Raw genomic sequence first — 18,865 nt, forward strand, 5'->3', positions numbered from 1 at the left:
AGAAAAAAAAAACTTAGCTAGGTCTTGCATGCAAATGCAATTCCAGTTTTTTTTTAATGTAGTTTTCTATATTTTCATAAGAGGTTCTAAGGGGTTTTTGAATGTAGATTAGAACATGTTTAGCGGAAATTTCTCATTGTATTAAAAATATAAAATAATAAAAAAGTAAAAAAAAGAATAAAGTGATTGAAAATCTTTGTAGAAACTCATTTGACACATGTCTCAACATTATTTATTATGAATTTTATTTCTAGTTTAAATTTTAAATTAAAAAATTATATAAAAATTATTAAAATAATATATTTAAGAGATTAAGAGAGATTCTTTCCACTCCACATGCTCTAATATATCCATCTAAAATTCAATGATTAAAACATTTACAATGACAATGAATTTGAATGTACTTTCCGAATCACTCTTACAATTTTTTAAGAGACATTTACAAATAAAATAATTGGATACCATGGAATTTGTCATTTTAATACAAAATATATTTAAAATGCTTGTTTGATTGAATACACATTTTAAAAAACTTGAAATTGTCGTGAAGACACTCAAATCAAACCGAGACGATGATGTCCTTAAGGGGCAGAAGAGTGGAAGAAGGTAGCGGTTTGAGGTGGATGAGAACATGTATATATGAATCTTCTTTGCTGGGACGACCGTGACCCGACTTATCCAGCGTCCCATCTCTATAGACAAACACACTCAATTCATCCTCTTCCATGCGACGCCACTTTCTGTTTTTATCTTTGACACGTTGCAGCGGCATGCCTCTGCATCATCATCATCATGACTTATTTGAGCTAGGTCACATCCATCTATCTAGATCATTATTCTTTTTTGTTTTTGTAAATGAGAAAGGGGTATATATCCAGGTGTACCTGACATGGAAGAGATCAGAGACATCAAGAAAGAAGGCCAATGCGTCAATAAAAGCCTGGTAGGTGCTGATGTGGAGGCCGTCGATGTGGGGATAGGGCAGTCTGGGCCTGGTGGTGGTGGTGGGAGATGAGAGGAAAACGTACTCTTTGAATCCTCCTCCTCCGGTGGCCTGAGCGATGAAGCCCATGGTGGACATGATAGGTTCGAGCTCCTCGTGTTGGGTAAGCTTCATGAAGATTCTAGAAGATATCCTTAAAGGAAATAGGAATCTAATTAGGAAAAGGAAAAAGTTGTAATCCTAATCTAAAAAGGAAATTAGAATAGGAAATTCATAACTATATAATTAGAGATCATAAGAAGGATGTATGATCATAAGAGAGCGAAGAGAAAGCTTGTGTTTAGTTTTGAGAAGATTTTCTAAACATTAATAAAGGAAGGATTCTTTATACAAACTTTGGCTTTGAGCTTTTGATTCTTTATTTGGTATCAGAGCAAATCCTAAAGAGAAAAGGAACTCATACGAATCATGGCTGAAGTAAAATCTGAGATCAATACGCTGACTTCATCCTCCGGCGTTAAATGTCCGATGTTGAATACAACAAATTACGCCGTCTGGACATTGAGGATGAAGGCGACATTGAGAGTTCACAAAGCTTGGGTTGCAATTAATCCAGGAACAGATAATGAAGAGAAGAATGACGTTGCAACAGCCTTGTTGTACCAATCCATACCAGAGAGCCTTACCCTGCAAATCGGCGAGCAGGACTCACCAAAAGCGATATGGGAAGCAATAAAATCAAAAAATCAAGGTGTAGAACGCGTCAAGGAAGATCGTCTCCAAACCCTAATGTCTGAATTTGATCGTCTGCAGATGAAAGATTCAGAGACCATCGATAGCTACTCAGGGAAGTTATCAGAGATAGCATCGACAGCAGCCTCGCTAGGTCAACCTATTGATGCACCAAAGTTGGTGAAAAAGTTTCTAAACAGCCTACCCGCAAACAAGTTTATACATCTCATTGCTTCTCTTGAACAAGTCTTGGACCTAAATAAAACTAGTTTCGAAGACATAATTGGGAGATTTAAAGCTTTTGAGTCTCGTGTAAACGGGCAAGCTGCTGCACAAGAAACTCAGCAAAACCTCTTGTTCTCAAATACGGAAGGAGACAGCAGTAGAGGAAGAGGACGTGACAGAGGCAGAGGACGTGGTCGGGGTAACAGAGGCAGAGGACGTGGAAGAGGGAGCTCACAAGACAGAGAACAAAAGGACAGATCTCAAATTATTTGTTTCCGGTGTGAGAAACCAGGTCACTTCGCATCTGCTTGCCCGGTTAAGATTCCAAAGGACCAAGAGCTCAACAAAAACGAGACAGAAGAAGCAGATACAGCCTTGTATATGCACGAAATAGTTTACTTGAATGAGGAGAAGGTAATCCCGGAAAAGTTCGAGTCAAACAAAAGAGAAGATGGAATTTGGTATTTGGATAATGGTGCAAGCAACCATATGACAGGAGAGAAAGGATACTTTTCTGAGTTAAATGAGAACATCAAAGGAATGGTGAAGTTTGGTGATGGATCTTGTGTCAGTATTGGAGGAAAGGGATCAATTCTCTTTGAAGGAAAGAACGGTGAACAGAGACTACTAACAGACATCTACTACATCCCAATGTTGAAAAGTAACATTCTTAGCTTAGGACAAGCTACAGAATACCGTTGTGATGTGAGAATGAAGGATGATTATCTCACCTTACGTGATCCTAATGGATGTTTATTGGCAAAGGTAACACGTTCTCCAAACAGATTGTACAAGATCAGCCTAAAAATAGGCAAACCAACATGTTTACACTCAAGAATTGATGAAGAACCATGGAAGTGGCATGCGAGACTTGGCCATATCAGTTTTAAAACGCTGAACTCGATGTCTACACAAGAGATGGTACAAGGCATGCCTAAAATCACAAGTAAGAAATTGTTGTGTGAATCATGTTTGGTAGGGAAACAGACGAGACATTCGTTTCCAAATTCAACACAATATAGGTCTACACGAGCATTGGAATTACTACACGCAGATTTGTGTGGACCTATATCTCCAGCTACACTTGCTAGAAACCAATATATCTTTGTAATAGTGGATGATTACACTAGATATATGTGGACAATTTTGCTCAAAGAGAAGAGCCAAGCCTTTGAGAAGTTTCAAGCGTTTAAAGCTCTTGTCGAGAAGGAATATGACAAGAAAATTGTAACTTTGCGCACAGACAGAGGCGGTGAGTTTACATCAAGAGATTTTCAAGATTACTGTAACACAAGTGGAATCAGAAGGCATCTTACAGCTCCCTATACTCCTCAACAAAATGGAGTAGTTGAGAGAAGAAATCGTACGTTAATGGAGATGACGCGGAGCATTCTTAAGGCAATGAATGTTCCAAATTATTTATGGGGAGAGGATGTAAGACATTCAACATATTTGATCAATAGAGTTTCGACGCGAGCTCTAAACACCGTATGAATGCCTAAGAGAAAGAAAGCCAAGTATCGAGCATCTTAGGATTTTTGGATGCATTGCTCATGCAAAGGTGGAAACAGAGCACTTGAAAAAGCTTGATGATCGCTCACAAACGCTTGTTCATCTTGGAATAGAACCAGGAACGAAGGCATACCGACTTTACAACCCAACAACGAGAAGAGTGGTTGTTCGTCGTGATGTGGTTTTCAATGAGAAGGAGTCTTGGAATTGGAAGGGAGCAGGAAACGAAGAAGATCAACCAGGAATGTTTCGATTAACATGGGGAGCAGCTGTAGACAACGGACAAGGTCCATTCACGGACAATAGCTTGCAACCTGAAGTTGATCAAGAAGAAACAGAGGAAGAAGAAGTGCAGAATCACGACAATGGTGAAACAGAGATAGCACCACTGAGAAAATCAGGTCGACAACGTAATCTTCCAGGTTATCTCGCTGATTATGTACTTCTAGCTGATCTAGAATGTGAAATACTTCTCTTGTCACTCAATGACGAGCCACTAAATTACCAAGAAGCAAAAGAATCAGTCGAATGGACAAAGGCATGTCAAGAGGAAATCGACTCGATTAACAAAAACAAAACGTGGGATCTAGGTGAGAAACCACAAGGTGTAAAAGTGATTGGTCTTAAGTGGGTTTTCAAGATCAAAAGGAACGCTGATGGAACAATTAACAAGTTCAAGGCTAGACTTGTTGCTAAAGGATATGCACAAAGAGAAGGGATTGATTTTGACGAAGTATTTGCACCAGTTGCAAGGTTAGAATCAATCAGAATGTTGATTGGATTGGCAGCTTCACATGGTTGGGAGATTCATCATCTCGATGTAAAGACCGCCTTTCTACATGGTGAACTAACGGAGGACGTTTACGTTTCACAACCTGATGGATTTGAAAAGAAGGGAGAAGAACATAAGGTTTTCAAACTCAAGAAAGCTCTTTATGGTCTACGTCAAGCTCCTCGCGCATGGAACACAAAACTTGACCAAATTCTAAAGACTTTGAAGTTTAAGAAGTGTCAAAAGGAAAGTTCCGTGTACCGCAAGGAAGAAGGAGCTAAGATTTTGATTGTAGCCGTATACGTTGATGATCTTTTTGTAACAGGAAGTACATTGGAACTCATCAAGGAGTTTAAAGCTGGAATGTCTTCAAAGTTCGAGATGTCTGACCTTGGGAAACTTACTTACTACCTTGGTATTGAAGTGAGTCAAGGAATCAACGGAATTGAAATCAAGCAAGAAGCCTATGCTCGTCGAATTCTTAAGGAAGCTGGTAAGGATTGGATGCTTGAGATATCTCTTACACTCTCGACCGGATCTTGCATTCTCAGTGGGGATTCTGAGCAAATACATGCATGATCCAAGAGAATCACACGGCAATGCTTTGAAACAAATCCTAAGGTATCTACAAGGAACGGTAAGCTATGGAATCACATACAAGAAAGGAGCACCAGACATTGTAGGCTATAGTGATAGTAGCCACAACACAGACCCTGACGACGGTAGAAGCACCACGGGACATGTGTTTTATATCGGAGAAGCTCCCATAACTTGGTGCTCGCAAAAACAAGAAACAGTTACTTTGTCTTCATGTGAATCAGAGTTCATGACAGCTACGGAAGCAGCTAAGCAAGCTATATGGATACAAGACTTGCTAAGTGAAATCACAGGGAAGAAGTATGAGAAGACGATGATCCGCATTGACAACAAATCGGCTATCGAGCTCACCAAGAACCCTGTTTTCCACAAAAGGAGTAAACACATCCACAAACGTTTTCACTTCATCCGTGAATGTGTAGAGAACAAATTGATTGAAGTGGAGCATGTACCCGGAGAAGAACAGCGTGCAGACATTCTTACCAAAGCCTTGGCGAAAATCAAGTTTAAGAAGATGAGAGAAATGATCGGAGTTCAAGATCTCATGAAGAACAACTTGAAGCTTAAAGGGGTGAATGTTGGGTAAGCTTCATGAAGATTCTAGAAGATATCCTTAAAGGAAATAGGAATCTAATTAGGAAAAGGAAAAAGTTGTAATCCTAATCTAAAAAGGAAATTAGAATAGGAAATTCATAACTATATAATTAGAGATCATAAGAAGGATGTATGATCATAAGAGAGCGAAGAGAAAGCTTGTGTTTAGTTTTGAGAAGATTTTCTAAACATTAATAAAGGAAGGATTCTTTATACAAACTTTGATTCTTTACCTCGTGCGTCATAACAGGCTTGAAGGTTCTCGTGTGCCACAAGGCCAGTTTCCTCATACACTCCTCCATCATGCATGTCTCGAGATCCATCCATCCTTGTCAAATCGAGTGAGTGTAGGGATTATCGTTATTATTTTTGGTTTTTCTTTCTTTTGCCCTTGTCCTTGGTATTTATTCACCAAACTGCCATTCTTTGTGTCCCACGTGGCCTTCTTCATCCCCAAGTGTGTAATTAACTTGTCTGTCTAGTGGTGCGTAGTTGTTGCTGCAGAAGAATCTTCTCACCTTCCTCCTCCACAGTCCACACCCCCATGAGTCTTCGTCTTCTTCTTCTTCTCGTCGTTGTTCTTCAGCTATGCCTCCTTTCTGCGGTGGCCGGCGACGACGCAATCATCTCCAGATTCCAGGAGTATCTCCGAATCAACACGGTCCAGCCCAACCCGGATTACTACAAAGCCGTTGACTTTATAAACTCTCAGGCAAAACCACTCTCCCTCGAATCTCAGACGATCGAGCTCGTCAAGGGAAAGCCCCTTCTCCTCCTCAAATGGGTTGGCTCCGACCCAACCCTACCTGCCTTTCTCCTCAACTCCCACACCGATGTCGTTCCCTTTGAGGACTCCAAGTGGACTCACCATCCTCTCCAAGCTCACATCGACCACCACGGCCACATCTATGCCAGGGGTTCCCAGGACATGAAGTGCGTCGGGTTGCAGTACCTCGAGGCCATACGCAAGCTCCAGGCTTCCGGGTTTCAGCCTCTCCGATCCGTCTATCTCTCCTTCGTCCCCGATGAAGAGATCGGCGGCCACGATGGCGCCGTGAAGTTCGTCGAATCCCAATTCTTCAAGAGCTTGAACATCGCAATCGTGCTCGACGAAGGTAAACAGACACTCTTCTCGCTTTTATTTATAACTAGTAATACCCGTAACAGCCAAGCATCTTATATAAGTGAATCAGGCCTGCCATCGCCTACTGAGAGTTACAGAGTATTCTACGGAGAGAGGAGTCCCTGGTGGCTGGTGATTAAGGCTAAAGGTCCACCTGGCCACGGTGCCAAGCTCTATGATAACTCTGCCATGGAGAATCTGCTCAAAAGTATTGAGAGTATTCGCAGATTCAGAGCTTCTCAGTTCGATCTGCTCAAAGCTGGTGGGATAGGTGAAGGCGATGTTGTCTCTGTGAACATGGCCTTCCTCAAGGCTGGCACACCTTCTCCAACTGTAACTACTTGTCTCCATTTTCTCTTGATTCCAAAGTTGATGTCTTTATGACTGCATCTGACTATTTGGCTCTTTCTTTATCCTCAAGGGTTTCGTAATGAATCTGCAACCATCTGAGGCAGAAGCTGGTTTCGACATTCGTGTTCCACCCAACGTTGATGCTGAAGCACTCGAAAGACGTTTGGTGGAGGAATGGGCTCCAGCTGCACGAAACATGTCCTTTGAGGTAATTTCTTGGCCACCCGTATCTCTTTGTCCTTTTTTTCTAAGACAAAGTAGTTTTGTTACCCGAGAGTATGTATCTCTTCTCGACATATTTAACTAATTAAGATGTTAGCTGGGGCAGTTCAAGCAGAAGCTTACGGGGAAGCAATTCCTTACAGCAGCAGATGATTCAAATCCTTGGTGGGGGCTCTTGGAAAATGCTGTTAAGGAAGCCGGAGGTAGGACCAGTAAGCCTGAGATTTTCCCTGCATCAACTGATGCTCGCTACTTTCGCAAGGCTGGCGTGCCTGCCTTTGGGTTCTCTCCCATATCAAACACCCCGAGTTTGCTTCATGACCACAATGAGGTACATATAAAGTTCATTGATTTGATTGACATTGTTGGAGGATCATCATTTACTAACAAACGCATTGACGTTTTGCTGTGTTGCAGTATCTGGGTAAAGCTGAGTACTTGAAGGGCATTGACGTGTATGTTTCAATCATCAAAGCTTATGGATCATATGAAAGCAAAAGTGGTTCACGAGATGAGTTATGAGCCCATTCAAGAAGTCTTCCTTTCGAAAATTTGTACAATCAATCAATAAGATCTGAATCCATCGTGTGTTGTGGTAAATCAGAGACTTGTTATGAGACTGTTTGCAATTTGATCATTCCTGCCTGCTTTTTCTCAACTATATACATACATATTTGAGTCTGAAATCCATCGTGTGTTGTGGTGTTTCCCTCGTCGTTTATGGGCCGTACAAATTAGGCCCATTAGTACGAAATCCATTTAATTTAAACCGCTCCAGTCCTCCTATCTCTTCGTGAGTCTGCTCCGTTCCCAAATGTTATCGTCCTCCGGAAGCTCCCTCTTATGGCGGAGCCGTACACCTGCGCCGGCACCTCCGTCTCGGTCTCCGCCGCCGTTTAAAGCTCTCTCTTTTCCCTTCTCTTTCCCGCCGTTCGCAAACATCCTGCACAGAACCACAATATCCCCTCTTTCTTGTTCAGCTGAAATTTCCTCGGAGATTGCCCTGGCGCAGAGCCAGCCTGCCCCTGATTTCAATCGTAGGCCCTCTGTTCCTGCCTTTAAGATTATATAATTGATGCTTTCCGGTGAATTAAGGCATCTCTGTTTTTGTGTTGTGTAATGTTGGGTTCTAGCCTGGTCGGAGTTCGCTCAAAATGTGTCTGGCGAATGGGACGGTTTCGGAGCAGATTTTACATGCGAAGGGCAACCGCTTGAACTACCTGAATCAGTGGTTCCAGAAGCCTTTAGAGAATGGGAAGTGAAGGTGTTCGATTGGCAGACGCAGTGTCCCACTCTTGCCCAGCCCCACTCACTCTCCTTTCTTTACAAGTCCATCAAACTCCTCCCCACCGTTGGATGTGAAGCTGATGCAGCCACCCGTTACAGCATCGACCAGAGGATCATCGGGGGAAGCAAATCCTCTGCATTAGCCTTTTCGTATTCTGTCACTGGCTCCTATGTCGCTGTGTGGCCTTTGCGGAACAACCAGCTTGAGGTGGAGCATTGCCTGATCAATCCAAATGACAAGGAGTCTCGTGTGAGGATTTTCCAGGTTGTCAGCTTAGCAGAGACCAACATGTCCCTGCAGAGTGTCAAAGTTTTCTGTGAGCAGTGGTACGGTCCTTTCAGAGATGGCGATCAGCTCGGAGGTTGTGCCATCCGTAGCTCCGGCTTTGCTTCTACACCTACCACTGCAGCTTCAGTGGTTACCGGTTCTTGGAGAGTTCTACTTGCTACCACTAGCTTTCACGCCTCTGATTTCGTGAGTTGGCCTCCTTTTTTAAGTGTGTATTCGATGATTGCCTTAATAAATCTAAGTTTGTTTATTTTGTGAGTATGTTCAGGGTTGTATTCAACAAGTTACTGGCGAGAAGGTGATTGAGATTGTGAGAGAAGAAAAGGATCTTTTATTGCTTCCGCAAGAGATGTGGTGCTCACTCCAAGAAGGAAAAGACCGCGAAAGAGTATTTTCAGTAGGATGGGTGTTTGAGCCAGGCCAGGCTATCACATCCAGCTGCGTCTTCTCTAGCGATTCTAAGCTAAAGGTAACCAATATTCTTCTCTGTTGACAACTACATACTCTTCTCCTTGCAACTTGTGGTCATTATTCTATCTTCTATCTCTTTTACTTTGCGCAGGAGGTAACAGTGGCGAGAGAGACTGCTCTATCAGGTGTATGATCAATCATCGTTTAAATCTCCACAGCAATAATTTTCTTTATAGGATGTGTGCACATAAGTCAAATTACAATAATCTCATATGACTTCCTATCCTGATGTTTGATTCAGTTTTACTGTTAATAATACATATCAGTTCATTCTATAGTGCAGAGCCTTTGTTGATTCAATCTTTACTGGGAAGGATCCAGACCATGGAAACCATATTTCTGCAGAGCTTTGTAGCTTTTGCATATCTTCGCTCAGCTCTATCAACAATGAAGGTTTCACGCACACCGATGTATAGACTGTTAGTTTGGGAAAGAATTCGATGGAATTTACCTAGAAAAACTGAGAAAGACTTAACCTGTACATAATCGTGAGATTGCTTGTTTCTCACTGCGAGACGGCATTGTTCCTGAGGCTCATGTTTATGCTTTTCCTCATTGTTCTTCCAACAATGCCTTTCTGCATCATAGCTACAAACTCTCCGTAGTCAATCCTTCCATCCTGAAACAAGAAGAAGAAAATGATCCCTGGCTTTTGACCATATAATCTCCAAGCCAGAGGATATGTATGCATAAGTCTCTCACATTGTCTTGGTCGACTTCCTTGATCACATCTTCTAGAAAGACATCACTCATTCCCTGTTCAGCACATGCGTGCTGTAGCTCGTCGATAGTGATGTAACCGCTGCCATCTTTGTCAAAGTACCTGAAGGCTGACAGAAGGTGTTCCTCACGCTCTAATTTGTTCAGATGGATTGTTGCAGCAATGAATTCACCATAATCTATGGTCCCACTCTTGTCAATATCTGCCTGGCAAATCACAGTCACAGATTCATACTTAACATACTGATTTCAAGTAGGTACTCACACAGATCAGATCAGAGCAAAGTGCTTACAGCCTCCATAAGGTCACGAATCTCAGTATCCTTCAGGGTAGAACCATATCTTCGCAACCCAGCTTTTAGCTCGTCAAATGTAATCGCTCCACTGTTATCCGTGTCCATTGCTTTGAACATTTCCTTCAGTCCAGCAATTTCTTCCTCCGAGAGACTCTCAGCTATTACCTGAATCACAGCAGAAGACATTTATGGAAAATTGTTCATAATAAACGGAAAAAGGCTTGCGTCAGGGGACTTACCCTTAAAGCCATCTGCTTTAGTTTATTCATCGCAGAGAACTGCTTAAGACGAGAAAGCACAGCAGGATCTAGTGCTCTGTCTGGCGCAACTCCATTTTCACAGATCCAAGGATGGCCTGCAAAATTACAAGTAAGCTAGCAGATTCACTTATTCAGGACCTGAAATAGGACCAACTGGTTAGACTTACGCAATACTTGATGAGCTGTCAGTCGCTCAGAGGGCCGGGAACATAGCATGCCACGGATCAAGTCTTTTGCAGAGTCAGATATTAGGGGCCAAGGGTCGGAGTCAAAGTCAATATGCCCCTTCAGCACGGCATCAAATATCCCTTGCTGTGTTTCTGGAGTTTAAGCAAAACAGATAGTTAAGAATCTTTTACCTTGAAAGCCGCCTTATCAGAGTTGTTTCATTTGGTTGCATACCTGCCCAGAACGGAGGGACTCCGCTCACCAATATGTACAGTATGACCCCTGCTGTCCACACATCAGCCTCTGGTCCGTAGTGCTTGAGCAGAACCTCAGGAGCAACATAATACGGACTTCCAACCACATCCTCGAATATTTGACCTGAAAGTTGCAGATGATGTAGCAAGTTTGAAATTCTGACTGAATATGTTGCAAAAGATGCAGCTGATGTTATCACCTGGTTTGAAGAATACGGAAAGCCCAAAATCAATGGCTTTGAGAGAGAAGTCATCGTCCTTGTTAACCAACAAGAAATTTTCGGGCTTTAGATCTCTATGCATGACACCAAGCGAATGGCAAGCCTCAACAACACCAACAATGATCTTTATCAGCTCAGCTGCTTTTCTCTCACTGTAATGTCCTCTCTGGATAATTCTGTCAAACAGTTCCCCACCTGAGCAAAGCTCCATCACGATGTGAACATACAATGGATCCTCGTAAGCACCTTTAATGGTGACAATGTTCTTGTAACCAGCCAGATGGTGCATGATTTGAATTTCCCTGCGCACGTCTTCCACATCTTCCTTTGATATCAACTTTCGTTTTGTTATAGATTTGCACGCGTATTCACGCCCTGTTGAGATCTCTCTGCACATGTAAGTCGTCCCAAACTGTCCTTGACCTAGTTTGTGTCCCAACGAGTAGAGATCTCGGATGCTTGGGGTCTTTTGACCAAGAACATAGCAGGCTTGGTTCCCACCGCTGTGCTTCATTGTGTGCGCGTCTTTTGCCAGTTTGTGTGCTGAAGCAAATCGTGGAAAGACAAAATGATTAGAAGTATGTAAGTGTGCCTCGAGACAGATGGAGCAGCCAAAGAATGACATCAAACAAATCATAATCCAATCCCTTACCAAGTTAGTTCACCTCCCCTTCCAAATCAGTTTGCCATCAGAGGAAAACAGAGCAAGTCCCATAGCAAGATCTGAAACATTAAAAGATGGGATACAAATTTAGCATCAAAACCGAAACTTGCAGCTACATATTTCAAAAGATCATCACTCAGTAATCTCCCAGAGCAAAATCACAGAAAGAGGAGAGACATCAAACAGGGGAATTATAGGAAGAGATGGATGTGTACCAGGCAAAGATGATAAGAGTGGATGAAATTAAGTCAGATTGGTGCAGATCCGATGATACAATTTGTTGAACATGGTTTTGCAATATTCTCGCCAACGTCTCTACATCCTGACTAAAAATAACAAAAGAAGATATCGTTGATCAACAGATCTGTCTCTTTCTTTAATTAGAATATTCTAAAAATGCAGTGGACTCCACAAGGCTCTTTTCTTAGGCCTACTTCACATGTGACAAATCAAGACCTCCAATTGGTCGCATCTCCTGATCGGAACAAACCTTTAATGATCCCATGGCCTCAGATTCTAGTTGACGGGACTTTAGCAGTGAGATAAGGCTAAGGAGAGAGATGCGATTATGATCTAATAGAGAAGATGGGGGTCGACTGCCTTCATTGGCTACTTGCCAAAGATGAACTAAAAATTACTTCTTTGAAGCAACACGCATTATTTAGTACATATGCACATGTTTGAAGAGATATATACACTAGCAATAAAGAAGCCATAAGAAGTGGGAAGAAGAAAAACTGCATAGAATGATTTGCTTTCGTATAAGATGATACCCACAAGACAATCAGTTTTAAAACGACTGAAATATATATTTAAGCCTGACCCTTCCAGGGGTTCCCATAACTTCTAAGCCAATGAGACAGGTCACCAGAGCTTCCTTTCTGTTAAAGTTAACCCCACCCCTCTACAAACTCATCCGTAAATAATAATACAACCTAACAGCTGCTAGAAGGAGGCTGCATGCCCTCGAAAATCTTCTTTTGCTTTCATCTGCGTGTGAATGCCGGTTAGCACACAACTGTAAGCAATGGTTAAGATGTAAATGATGCTGGTTGGAGAAGTACATGTTTTGCATCAGGAATTTCGAATTCCAAGCTGCATTACAGAATCTGGCCCAACCAGGAATACACGTCTTGTTGTCTGGATTCGAAACACCACTACTCCTTTATATGCTGTTCGAGGCACACCATCCTACACAATGAAAGGGGTACACAAAAGTGACCCTTTTGGACCTACAATCATTGAAGATTATAGTTCAATCATCTGAAATTTACCTTCCATTCTTCAAATATACCAAATTCCCCTGCAATGCGTTCAAACTCTGCTTGGTCTTTATACCGGATACGAACATCACCCTTTATGTTTTGAGCCTTTAAGACAAGGTCAGCACCTTGAATTGGTCGTGCTTGTCTCACTAAGCCAGAAAAGTACTTGGTATAGTTTCCCTTCGTAGACATGAGAGAACAAGTTTAAAACTACATTTATCCACTCAAAACATGCAAAATGGAAACAAAGGATATGGTTCCCAGAGTTCTATAAATGTTACCTCTGTCAGGTACCCCAGGTCCTTTGCTTTCCAATCAACCTTTATGAGTGAAATAGGAAACCAGTGAAAACTAGTGATGCAACAAAAGGGGGTAAGAAACACACTGATACTTACCTTCACATCGTTTAGCTTTATAGGTTCCAGATACTGACTGAAAAACTGTCCCAAACTAGACCCCTGCCAAATGAAAACAACAAGGTTATATGGATAAGAAGGAAATGGAATATATTTTATCTGGTCTTGACTGTCTACGTCCATGTTTCGAGAAACTATAGGACGAAGCTGCAATAATACATTTTTTCATACAGAAAGCAGAAGTCATATGCAGCGAGCATAGGCCAATTTAATACAAGTAAAAAGAAACAGAACAACTATGATAATGGGAACTCATATGATATATAGCATAATCCGGTACTAACGTGTTCACCAAAATTGTATGTTCTGCAGACTTCAGGTCGAATAAATTGGCGGCCTTTATGGTTTTCCTTTAGTCTCAGCCAATCATCCCAGTAAGTGGAAATTTGTTAAGAAAAGTCTTAGAAGCGTCAAACTATGTCATTGAGATTGAAAAAAAACGCATATGTATAAGGATATGCCTTTGGCCACTTAGGTGATAACTCATCCCAAGTCGATCTCTTCAGCATCCACCCAAGGCCAGGAAAAAAATCTGATCGGTAGAGTGCAGCTGCAGATTATTTTAGTTAGCATGTGCTAGACATAATGAGGTATTGAAAGAACAGGCAAGAGAGGAAGCGAGGTAAACAAGGGGAAGAAGAATCTTACAGGGATCATGTACAAACTGCTTCTGCCCATTATCATTCCATGATGAAGCTGCCATAATGGTTCTAACACATGGTTGCACCAGAAAAGAATGAGAAACAGTAAAAAGCTATTTGTATACGCTGTGGAAACTTATACTATAAGAGTCTAGCTTCAGTAGGTAACATACTTATCCCTATCCATGAGATTAGCTGCAGCCTCAAAGTAATCAAAGAAGTCTGGAGCAATTTCCATATCATCTGTTAAAGAGACAGACAACCTCTCTTAAGCAATACTCCACAAGGTACAGACATCCCCTCTTAAATAATACAACAGCAAGGTACAATGAAGGTGAAAGGTTAAACAGTGTAACCTTCTAATATAATCACTCGGCTAAATTTGTGTTTGTAAAACAACTGGTCCAGTGCCCACTTGTAGTGACCTGTATTAAAAAGTGTTTCAGTAATGGAGCTGGAGGGACGCAGAGAAAGGAGAAACCAGTCCTTACGTGCAATCTTGTAGTACGCAATCAGCTCGCCAGGCCTTTCAGTGATCACTGGTTCAAAATCCAAGTGCTAAAAAGGGGGAAACGAGCCTTCATCCTCACTTATCTACATGACCAAATTACTTGAACAGTAAGGAGAAAAATCACACTAGTTTAAAATTACCTGCATATATGTTAGTTGATTATAGCTCGATGCCTTGCTCTTGACGGCTTGATCAGATCCATCCTGTCAGAAAATTTGTCGTTGAATATCAAACTGAGTAAGAGACCACTACCCAGCAATTCCATGAAATTAAGAGAATACCTGAGATATAAATAGAGGATATTTTGAAGCAACGGGACTTTGATATCTGTAAAAAAAAGAATTAGCCATTGACAGTTCAATTAAGAATTTCTGTAAGAATTAAAGCAGTCTAGTATCTCACGTTAAAACTGATTTAACAGTCCTTGCAAGATAGTCTGCACGACTGCAGGCCATAATCACAACAGCAGCCACAGGCATCTGGAAAATACAAAGAAGAAACAGGTTATATATAGCAAGTGATAGCAGTGCAGCAGATACAAATACGAAGAAGAGCATCTTTTTATCCAGACCTGTCCAGCTTCAATGAGTGTTGCTATTCCTTTTTCTGGGATAAGAAAATAAGCATTACTAGCAAAACTAAAAAAAAGGAAGGAAAGAAAATTAGTTTTAGAGGTGATAGCAAGGCACTTTCAAACGTGTGGATAAGATCCTTAAGCTGCACAAGTTCTTGGTCCTGGCGGTTCTTCATATCTACAAGACATTCAGAAAGCAATGTATAAGTCTAGAACTCCATTCAAATATGATTTGCTGATAGGATCCAGAAAACATGGTCATACAGGATTCCAAACAGATACCTTGGAGAGCAACAATCTGTGACTGTTTGATGCTAACTTCATCTATGAGGCCACGCATTTGACTAGTGCAATGGTTCTCAGATTCGATCTGCAGAAACAAATGAAAGGGTTTGTATTGATGACACAAGCATTGATATCTTGTAATAGTGCAGATAGTTTCTAGTAGTTGATGGGCTAGTAAAGAGCATAAAATGGGATTTCAAAAGGAATGGTCTAAAGACACAAAGGCAGTGAGTGGTCAAAGTAGAAACTGACAGCGGAACCGAGGCGATCTGCATACTGTGATTGCGTCTGGAAAAGCCTCATCTAGACAAGAGAATTACAGATTTAGGTTGCAATTTCAAAAGCGAGCGAGATCATCGGATATAGATTGACCTGGATGTAGATGAACATGAAAGCGGCCGGGATGAGAAGGAATCTCAAGTCACAAGACATCCTCGCCATATCGACGACAAACCAGATCAAAAGCCGCCGGGAGGGAGCTAATAAGGAAGGAAGATGTTCGAAACGGTGTCGTTCGTTAATAACAAAAACGGTGTCGTTCGTTTCCCTGATATCTAGACCACTTCATAAATAGCGACCTCTGACAACAAATCCAAAAAAAAGGAAAGAGTCCACCAACCAACTCTACACGCAACTCATCCAATTATCTTGCTGTCCATCCCCATTTCCTTCTAGCACGAAGAAAGCAAATCTCAGAAATTCATCAGATGGGTTTTGAGAACGAACCTAGCTCCTCCTCCTCCTCTTATACCCTTAAAATACCCCCACCGGCCAGAGAGGACACGCCTCTCCTCGGCAAGGGACCTCCCCTCTCCAGCCAGTTCAAGACCTTCGCCAACGTCTTCATCGCTGTCGTCGGCGCTGGTGTTCTTGGTCTTCCTTACGCCTTCAAGCGTACCGGATGGCTCATGGGTGTCCTCCTCCTCGTCTCCGTCTCTGTTTTGACCCATCACTGCATGATGCTTCTTGTCCATACCCGCCGCAAGCTCGACTCTTTCAATGCTGGCCTCTCCAAGATCGGCTCTTTCGGGGACCTTGGATTCGCCGTCTGCGGCTCCTTCGGGAGGATCGTCGTCGACTTATTTATTATTCTCTCTCAAGCTGGTTTTTGTGTCGGATATCTTATCTTCATCGGCACTACTTTAGCTAATCTATTCGATCCTGATTCGCCCACCAGCCTCAGGCATCAGTTTACAAGGCTGGGTTCTGAATTCCTGGGCGTGTCTTCTAAGAGTCTCTACATTTGGGGATGCTTTCCCTTTCAGCTCGGTTTGAATTCGATTAAGACCCTCACTCACTTGGCTCCTCTCAGCATCTTCGCCGATGTTGTTGATCTTGGCGCTATGGCTGTGGTCATTGTAGAGGATTCCATGATTATACTCAAGCAAAGGCCTGACGTCGTTGCCTTTGGTGGTATGTCCCTCTTCTTGTATGGTATGGGCGTGGCTGTCTATTCCTTCGAAGGCGTTGGAATGGTCTTGCCTCTTGAATCGGAGATGAAGGACAAGGACAAGTTTGGCAAAGTCTTGGCACTCGGCATGGGATTCATCTCTCTCATATACATCGCATTTGGTTTCTTAGGTTACTTGGCTTTTGGTGAGGACACCATGGACATAATCACTGCTAACTTGGGGGCAGGACTTGTCAGCACTGTTGTTCAGCTTGGACTGTGCATCAATCTCTTCTTCACCTTCCCCTTGATGATGAATCCAGTGTTTGAGATAGTGGAGAGGCGTTTCTCGCGCGGGATGTACTCTGCCTGGCTCAGATGGCTACTCGTCTTGGCAGTGACTCTGGTGGCTCTCTTTGTGCCAAACTTTACAGATTTTTTGTCATTGGTTGGCAGCAGCACTTGCTGTGTGTTAGGGTTTGTGTTACCTGCATTGTTTCATTTATTGGTGTTCAAGGAAGAGATGGGGTGGATGCAATGGAGTTCAGACACAGCGATTGTGGTACTGGGTGTGGTTCTTGCTGTGTCGGGAACTTGGAGTTCCCTGAGTGAGATCTTCTCGGTCAAAGTGTGAGCGTCCGGGAAGTGAGAGATTGGAGAGGTATTTCTCTACTTGTGTCCAATAAGTCTCAAGTGTGCAATTATGTATATGGGATTTGTTGTGGTTTTAAGAGTAATTGTGATTGTATTTGTATTTTGATGGTTGGAATAAAAGAGATCAGCTCTGTCTTCTGTTTTGTGATTACATACACAATATATGTGAGAGTTTTGGGTTCTCAATGCAAGGGAACCTTATGAAATAAGCATGGCTAGCTAATCAAATGCATTGTATTATTACAAACTGTTGATTGTGTTCCTTCCATGAAGTACCTTCTTCAAGATGCCTCTCGTAGAAGCATACCTCACCATCACCATCACCATCACCATGGGACTTGATGCTGATCGCCGAGATGCTTCTGGTCCCATAACGCCCCTGTATCTCCATGAGTGAGACTGAATATTCATAGAAAGTGTTAAACAAAAACGTACTCAAAAAAAGGAAGGTTACAGTTGGTCTCTGCATGTCGACGAAGATGGAGCTGAGATGGTATTCCGTCTCAGGTGTGAAAACGTGAGGTAGCTCGGTTTCTTCGTCCTTGACAGTATTGGTCATCACCTCCTCGACCATGGTCTTCACCGGGAATTCACGGCTCCCGTTCTCAGCCAGAAGCTGTTGGAAACACTCTCTCAGCCTCAGACACTGCAGAGACAAAACACGCAATTGGGGAGTCTGCAAAAGGTAAATAAAGGGAGAAATGGCACATTTACTAACCTTGGGCCAAGGAGAGTCGAGGTTGGCGTTGGAAAGGACATGGATCCCGGGAGAGACTTGCGTCGCGAGCTTGTGACCGTGGGGTGGCCGGTTGGTAATGTAAATCATGGATTTGGACAAGACATGAGCGACAACCAGGTTGAAGCCATTGTATAGTGAAATTTCGTCTTGGATCTCCTCGGCAAACTCGGCAGGACTCTTTCGGCTCTGTTCTCACCAAAAACGTTAAAACTCCGACAAGACAAACAAGCATAATACTATCTATTAGGGGGTGGTGTTGACCTGCAAGTAACGAATAGGCAGATCTCCACGGGATTTAGCATCAGGGAAGGAGGAGGCTTCCCTGAAATTGGTGAGGAAAGCGAGACGGCCGTGCCTCGTGCACCCCAGCCACGTCCCGCCGCCAACCAGGTCTCTTCCTCCCACCGTCTCTCCGTCTTCCCACCAACGCAGCGCCTCCGTCGCCCTTGACAATTTACAATCATCCAACATTACAATCACCAAAGGAAACGATTACAGAGGGGATTGAATTCAATCACCTGTTGTGATATTCATCTCTGTTGAGAAATAGAAGAAAAGGGTAAAGCGGATGCGATTGCCACAGAAACACTGCTATGCACATTCTCTTCTCCTCCAACGAACCACGAACGAGCCATCTAATAAAAGTCGTCTCTGTGTTTTTTTCTTTCTTTTCCGTCTTCTACTTAAAA

The 18,865-nt window shown here is 42.5% G+C and overlaps 7 protein-coding genes across 12 annotated transcripts; 3 read left to right on the top strand and 4 right to left on the bottom strand.

The window, feature by feature from the left end:
- Window positions 1-481: 481 nt before the first annotated feature.
- On the bottom strand, window positions 482-5,829 carry LOC9304910. Its single transcript, XM_002868792.2, has 3 exons — window positions 5,609-5,829; window positions 885-1,096; window positions 482-776 (listed from the first exon to the last, which is right to left on the bottom strand). The coding sequence occupies exons 1-3, from the start codon at window positions 5,696-5,698 to the stop codon at window positions 560-562; spliced, it is 519 nt and encodes a 172-aa protein (XP_002868838.2). The 5' UTR covers window positions 5,699-5,829; the 3' UTR covers window positions 482-559.
- Window positions 5,830-5,850: 21 nt separating this feature from the next.
- On the top strand, window positions 5,851-7,732 carry LOC9304911 (aminoacylase-1). Of its 3 annotated transcripts, none has more exons than XM_021016867.1 (5): window positions 5,851-6,490; window positions 6,569-6,831; window positions 6,920-7,057; window positions 7,169-7,402; window positions 7,489-7,732. In XM_021016867.1, the coding sequence occupies exons 1-5, from the start codon at window positions 5,920-5,922 to the stop codon at window positions 7,591-7,593; spliced, it is 1,311 nt and encodes a 436-aa protein (XP_020872526.1). In that variant the 5' UTR covers window positions 5,851-5,919; the 3' UTR covers window positions 7,594-7,732. The 3 variants fall into 3 exon arrangements, with proteins under 3 accessions (XP_020872526.1, XP_020872527.1, XP_020872528.1); XM_021016869.1 differs by having other exon boundaries at window positions 5,852-6,490; window positions 7,178-7,402; XM_021016868.1 differs by having other exon boundaries at window positions 7,178-7,732.
- A 112-nt stretch (window positions 7,733-7,844) lies between these two features.
- Window positions 7,845-9,685, top strand: LOC110226171. Of its 3 annotated transcripts, none has more exons than XM_021016870.1 (5): window positions 7,845-8,108; window positions 8,205-8,833; window positions 8,907-9,116; window positions 9,210-9,243; window positions 9,402-9,685. In XM_021016870.1, exons 1-5 carry the CDS (start codon window positions 7,886-7,888, stop codon window positions 9,602-9,604), a joined length of 1,299 nt encoding a protein of 432 aa, XP_020872529.1. In that variant the 5' UTR covers window positions 7,845-7,885; the 3' UTR covers window positions 9,605-9,685. The 3 variants fall into 3 exon arrangements, with proteins under 3 accessions (XP_020872529.1, XP_020872530.1, XP_020872531.1); XM_021016871.1 differs by having other exon boundaries at window positions 7,846-8,108; window positions 8,916-9,116; XM_021016872.1 differs by having other exon boundaries at window positions 7,847-8,108; window positions 9,397-9,501.
- LOC9302861 (calcium-dependent protein kinase 26) lies at window positions 9,256-12,229 on the bottom strand. The gene is made up of 10 exons (XM_002868793.2): window positions 11,917-12,229; window positions 11,690-11,760; window positions 11,017-11,580; window positions 10,797-10,940; window positions 10,562-10,714; window positions 10,374-10,489; window positions 10,132-10,299; window positions 9,821-10,045; window positions 9,595-9,737; window positions 9,256-9,496 (listed from the first exon to the last, which is right to left on the bottom strand). The coding sequence occupies exons 3-9, from the start codon at window positions 11,549-11,551 to the stop codon at window positions 9,624-9,626; spliced, it is 1,455 nt and encodes a 484-aa protein (XP_002868839.1). The 5' UTR covers window positions 11,552-11,580; window positions 11,690-11,760; window positions 11,917-12,229; the 3' UTR covers window positions 9,256-9,496; window positions 9,595-9,623.
- A 194-nt stretch (window positions 12,230-12,423) lies between these two features.
- On the bottom strand, window positions 12,424-15,926 carry LOC9302862 (alpha-1,3-mannosyl-glycoprotein 2-beta-N-acetylglucosaminyltransferase). 2 transcript variants are annotated; one of them, XM_021016864.1, is made up of 19 exons: window positions 15,766-15,926; window positions 15,646-15,696; window positions 15,391-15,478; window positions 15,224-15,286; window positions 15,106-15,140; window positions 14,937-15,013; window positions 14,816-14,861; window positions 14,675-14,737; window positions 14,515-14,581; window positions 14,380-14,448; window positions 14,197-14,266; window positions 14,031-14,092; window positions 13,842-13,932; window positions 13,667-13,760; window positions 13,362-13,424; window positions 13,248-13,286; window positions 12,976-13,146; window positions 12,766-12,892; window positions 12,424-12,691 (listed from the first exon to the last, which is right to left on the bottom strand). In XM_021016864.1, the coding sequence occupies exons 1-18, from the start codon at window positions 15,832-15,834 to the stop codon at window positions 12,776-12,778; spliced, it is 1,335 nt and encodes a 444-aa protein (XP_020872523.1). In that variant the 5' UTR covers window positions 15,835-15,926; the 3' UTR covers window positions 12,424-12,691; window positions 12,766-12,775. The 2 variants fall into 2 exon arrangements, with proteins under 2 accessions (XP_020872523.1, XP_020872524.1); XM_021016865.1 differs by lacking the exon at window positions 15,646-15,696.
- A 50-nt stretch (window positions 15,927-15,976) lies between these two features.
- On the top strand, window positions 15,977-17,588 carry LOC9304913 (amino acid transporter ANTL2). The gene has a single exon (XM_021016866.1). The coding sequence runs from the start codon at window positions 16,101-16,103 to the stop codon at window positions 17,415-17,417; it is 1,317 nt and encodes a 438-aa protein (XP_020872525.1). The 5' UTR covers window positions 15,977-16,100; the 3' UTR covers window positions 17,418-17,588.
- LOC9302863 (transport and Golgi organization 2 homolog) lies at window positions 17,518-18,859 on the bottom strand. The gene is made up of 5 exons (XM_002868795.2): window positions 18,695-18,859; window positions 18,438-18,621; window positions 18,156-18,362; window positions 17,892-18,083; window positions 17,518-17,816 (listed from the first exon to the last, which is right to left on the bottom strand). The coding sequence occupies exons 1-5, from the start codon at window positions 18,775-18,777 to the stop codon at window positions 17,661-17,663; spliced, it is 822 nt and encodes a 273-aa protein (XP_002868841.1). The 5' UTR covers window positions 18,778-18,859; the 3' UTR covers window positions 17,518-17,660.
- Window positions 18,860-18,865: the final 6 nt, after the last annotated feature.

This window comes from Arabidopsis lyrata, assembly GCF_000004255.2.
Source record: "Arabidopsis lyrata subsp. lyrata unplaced genomic scaffold ARALYscaffold_7, whole genome shotgun sequence".
Lineage (NCBI taxonomy): Eukaryota > Viridiplantae > Streptophyta > Magnoliopsida > Brassicales > Brassicaceae > Arabidopsis > Arabidopsis lyrata.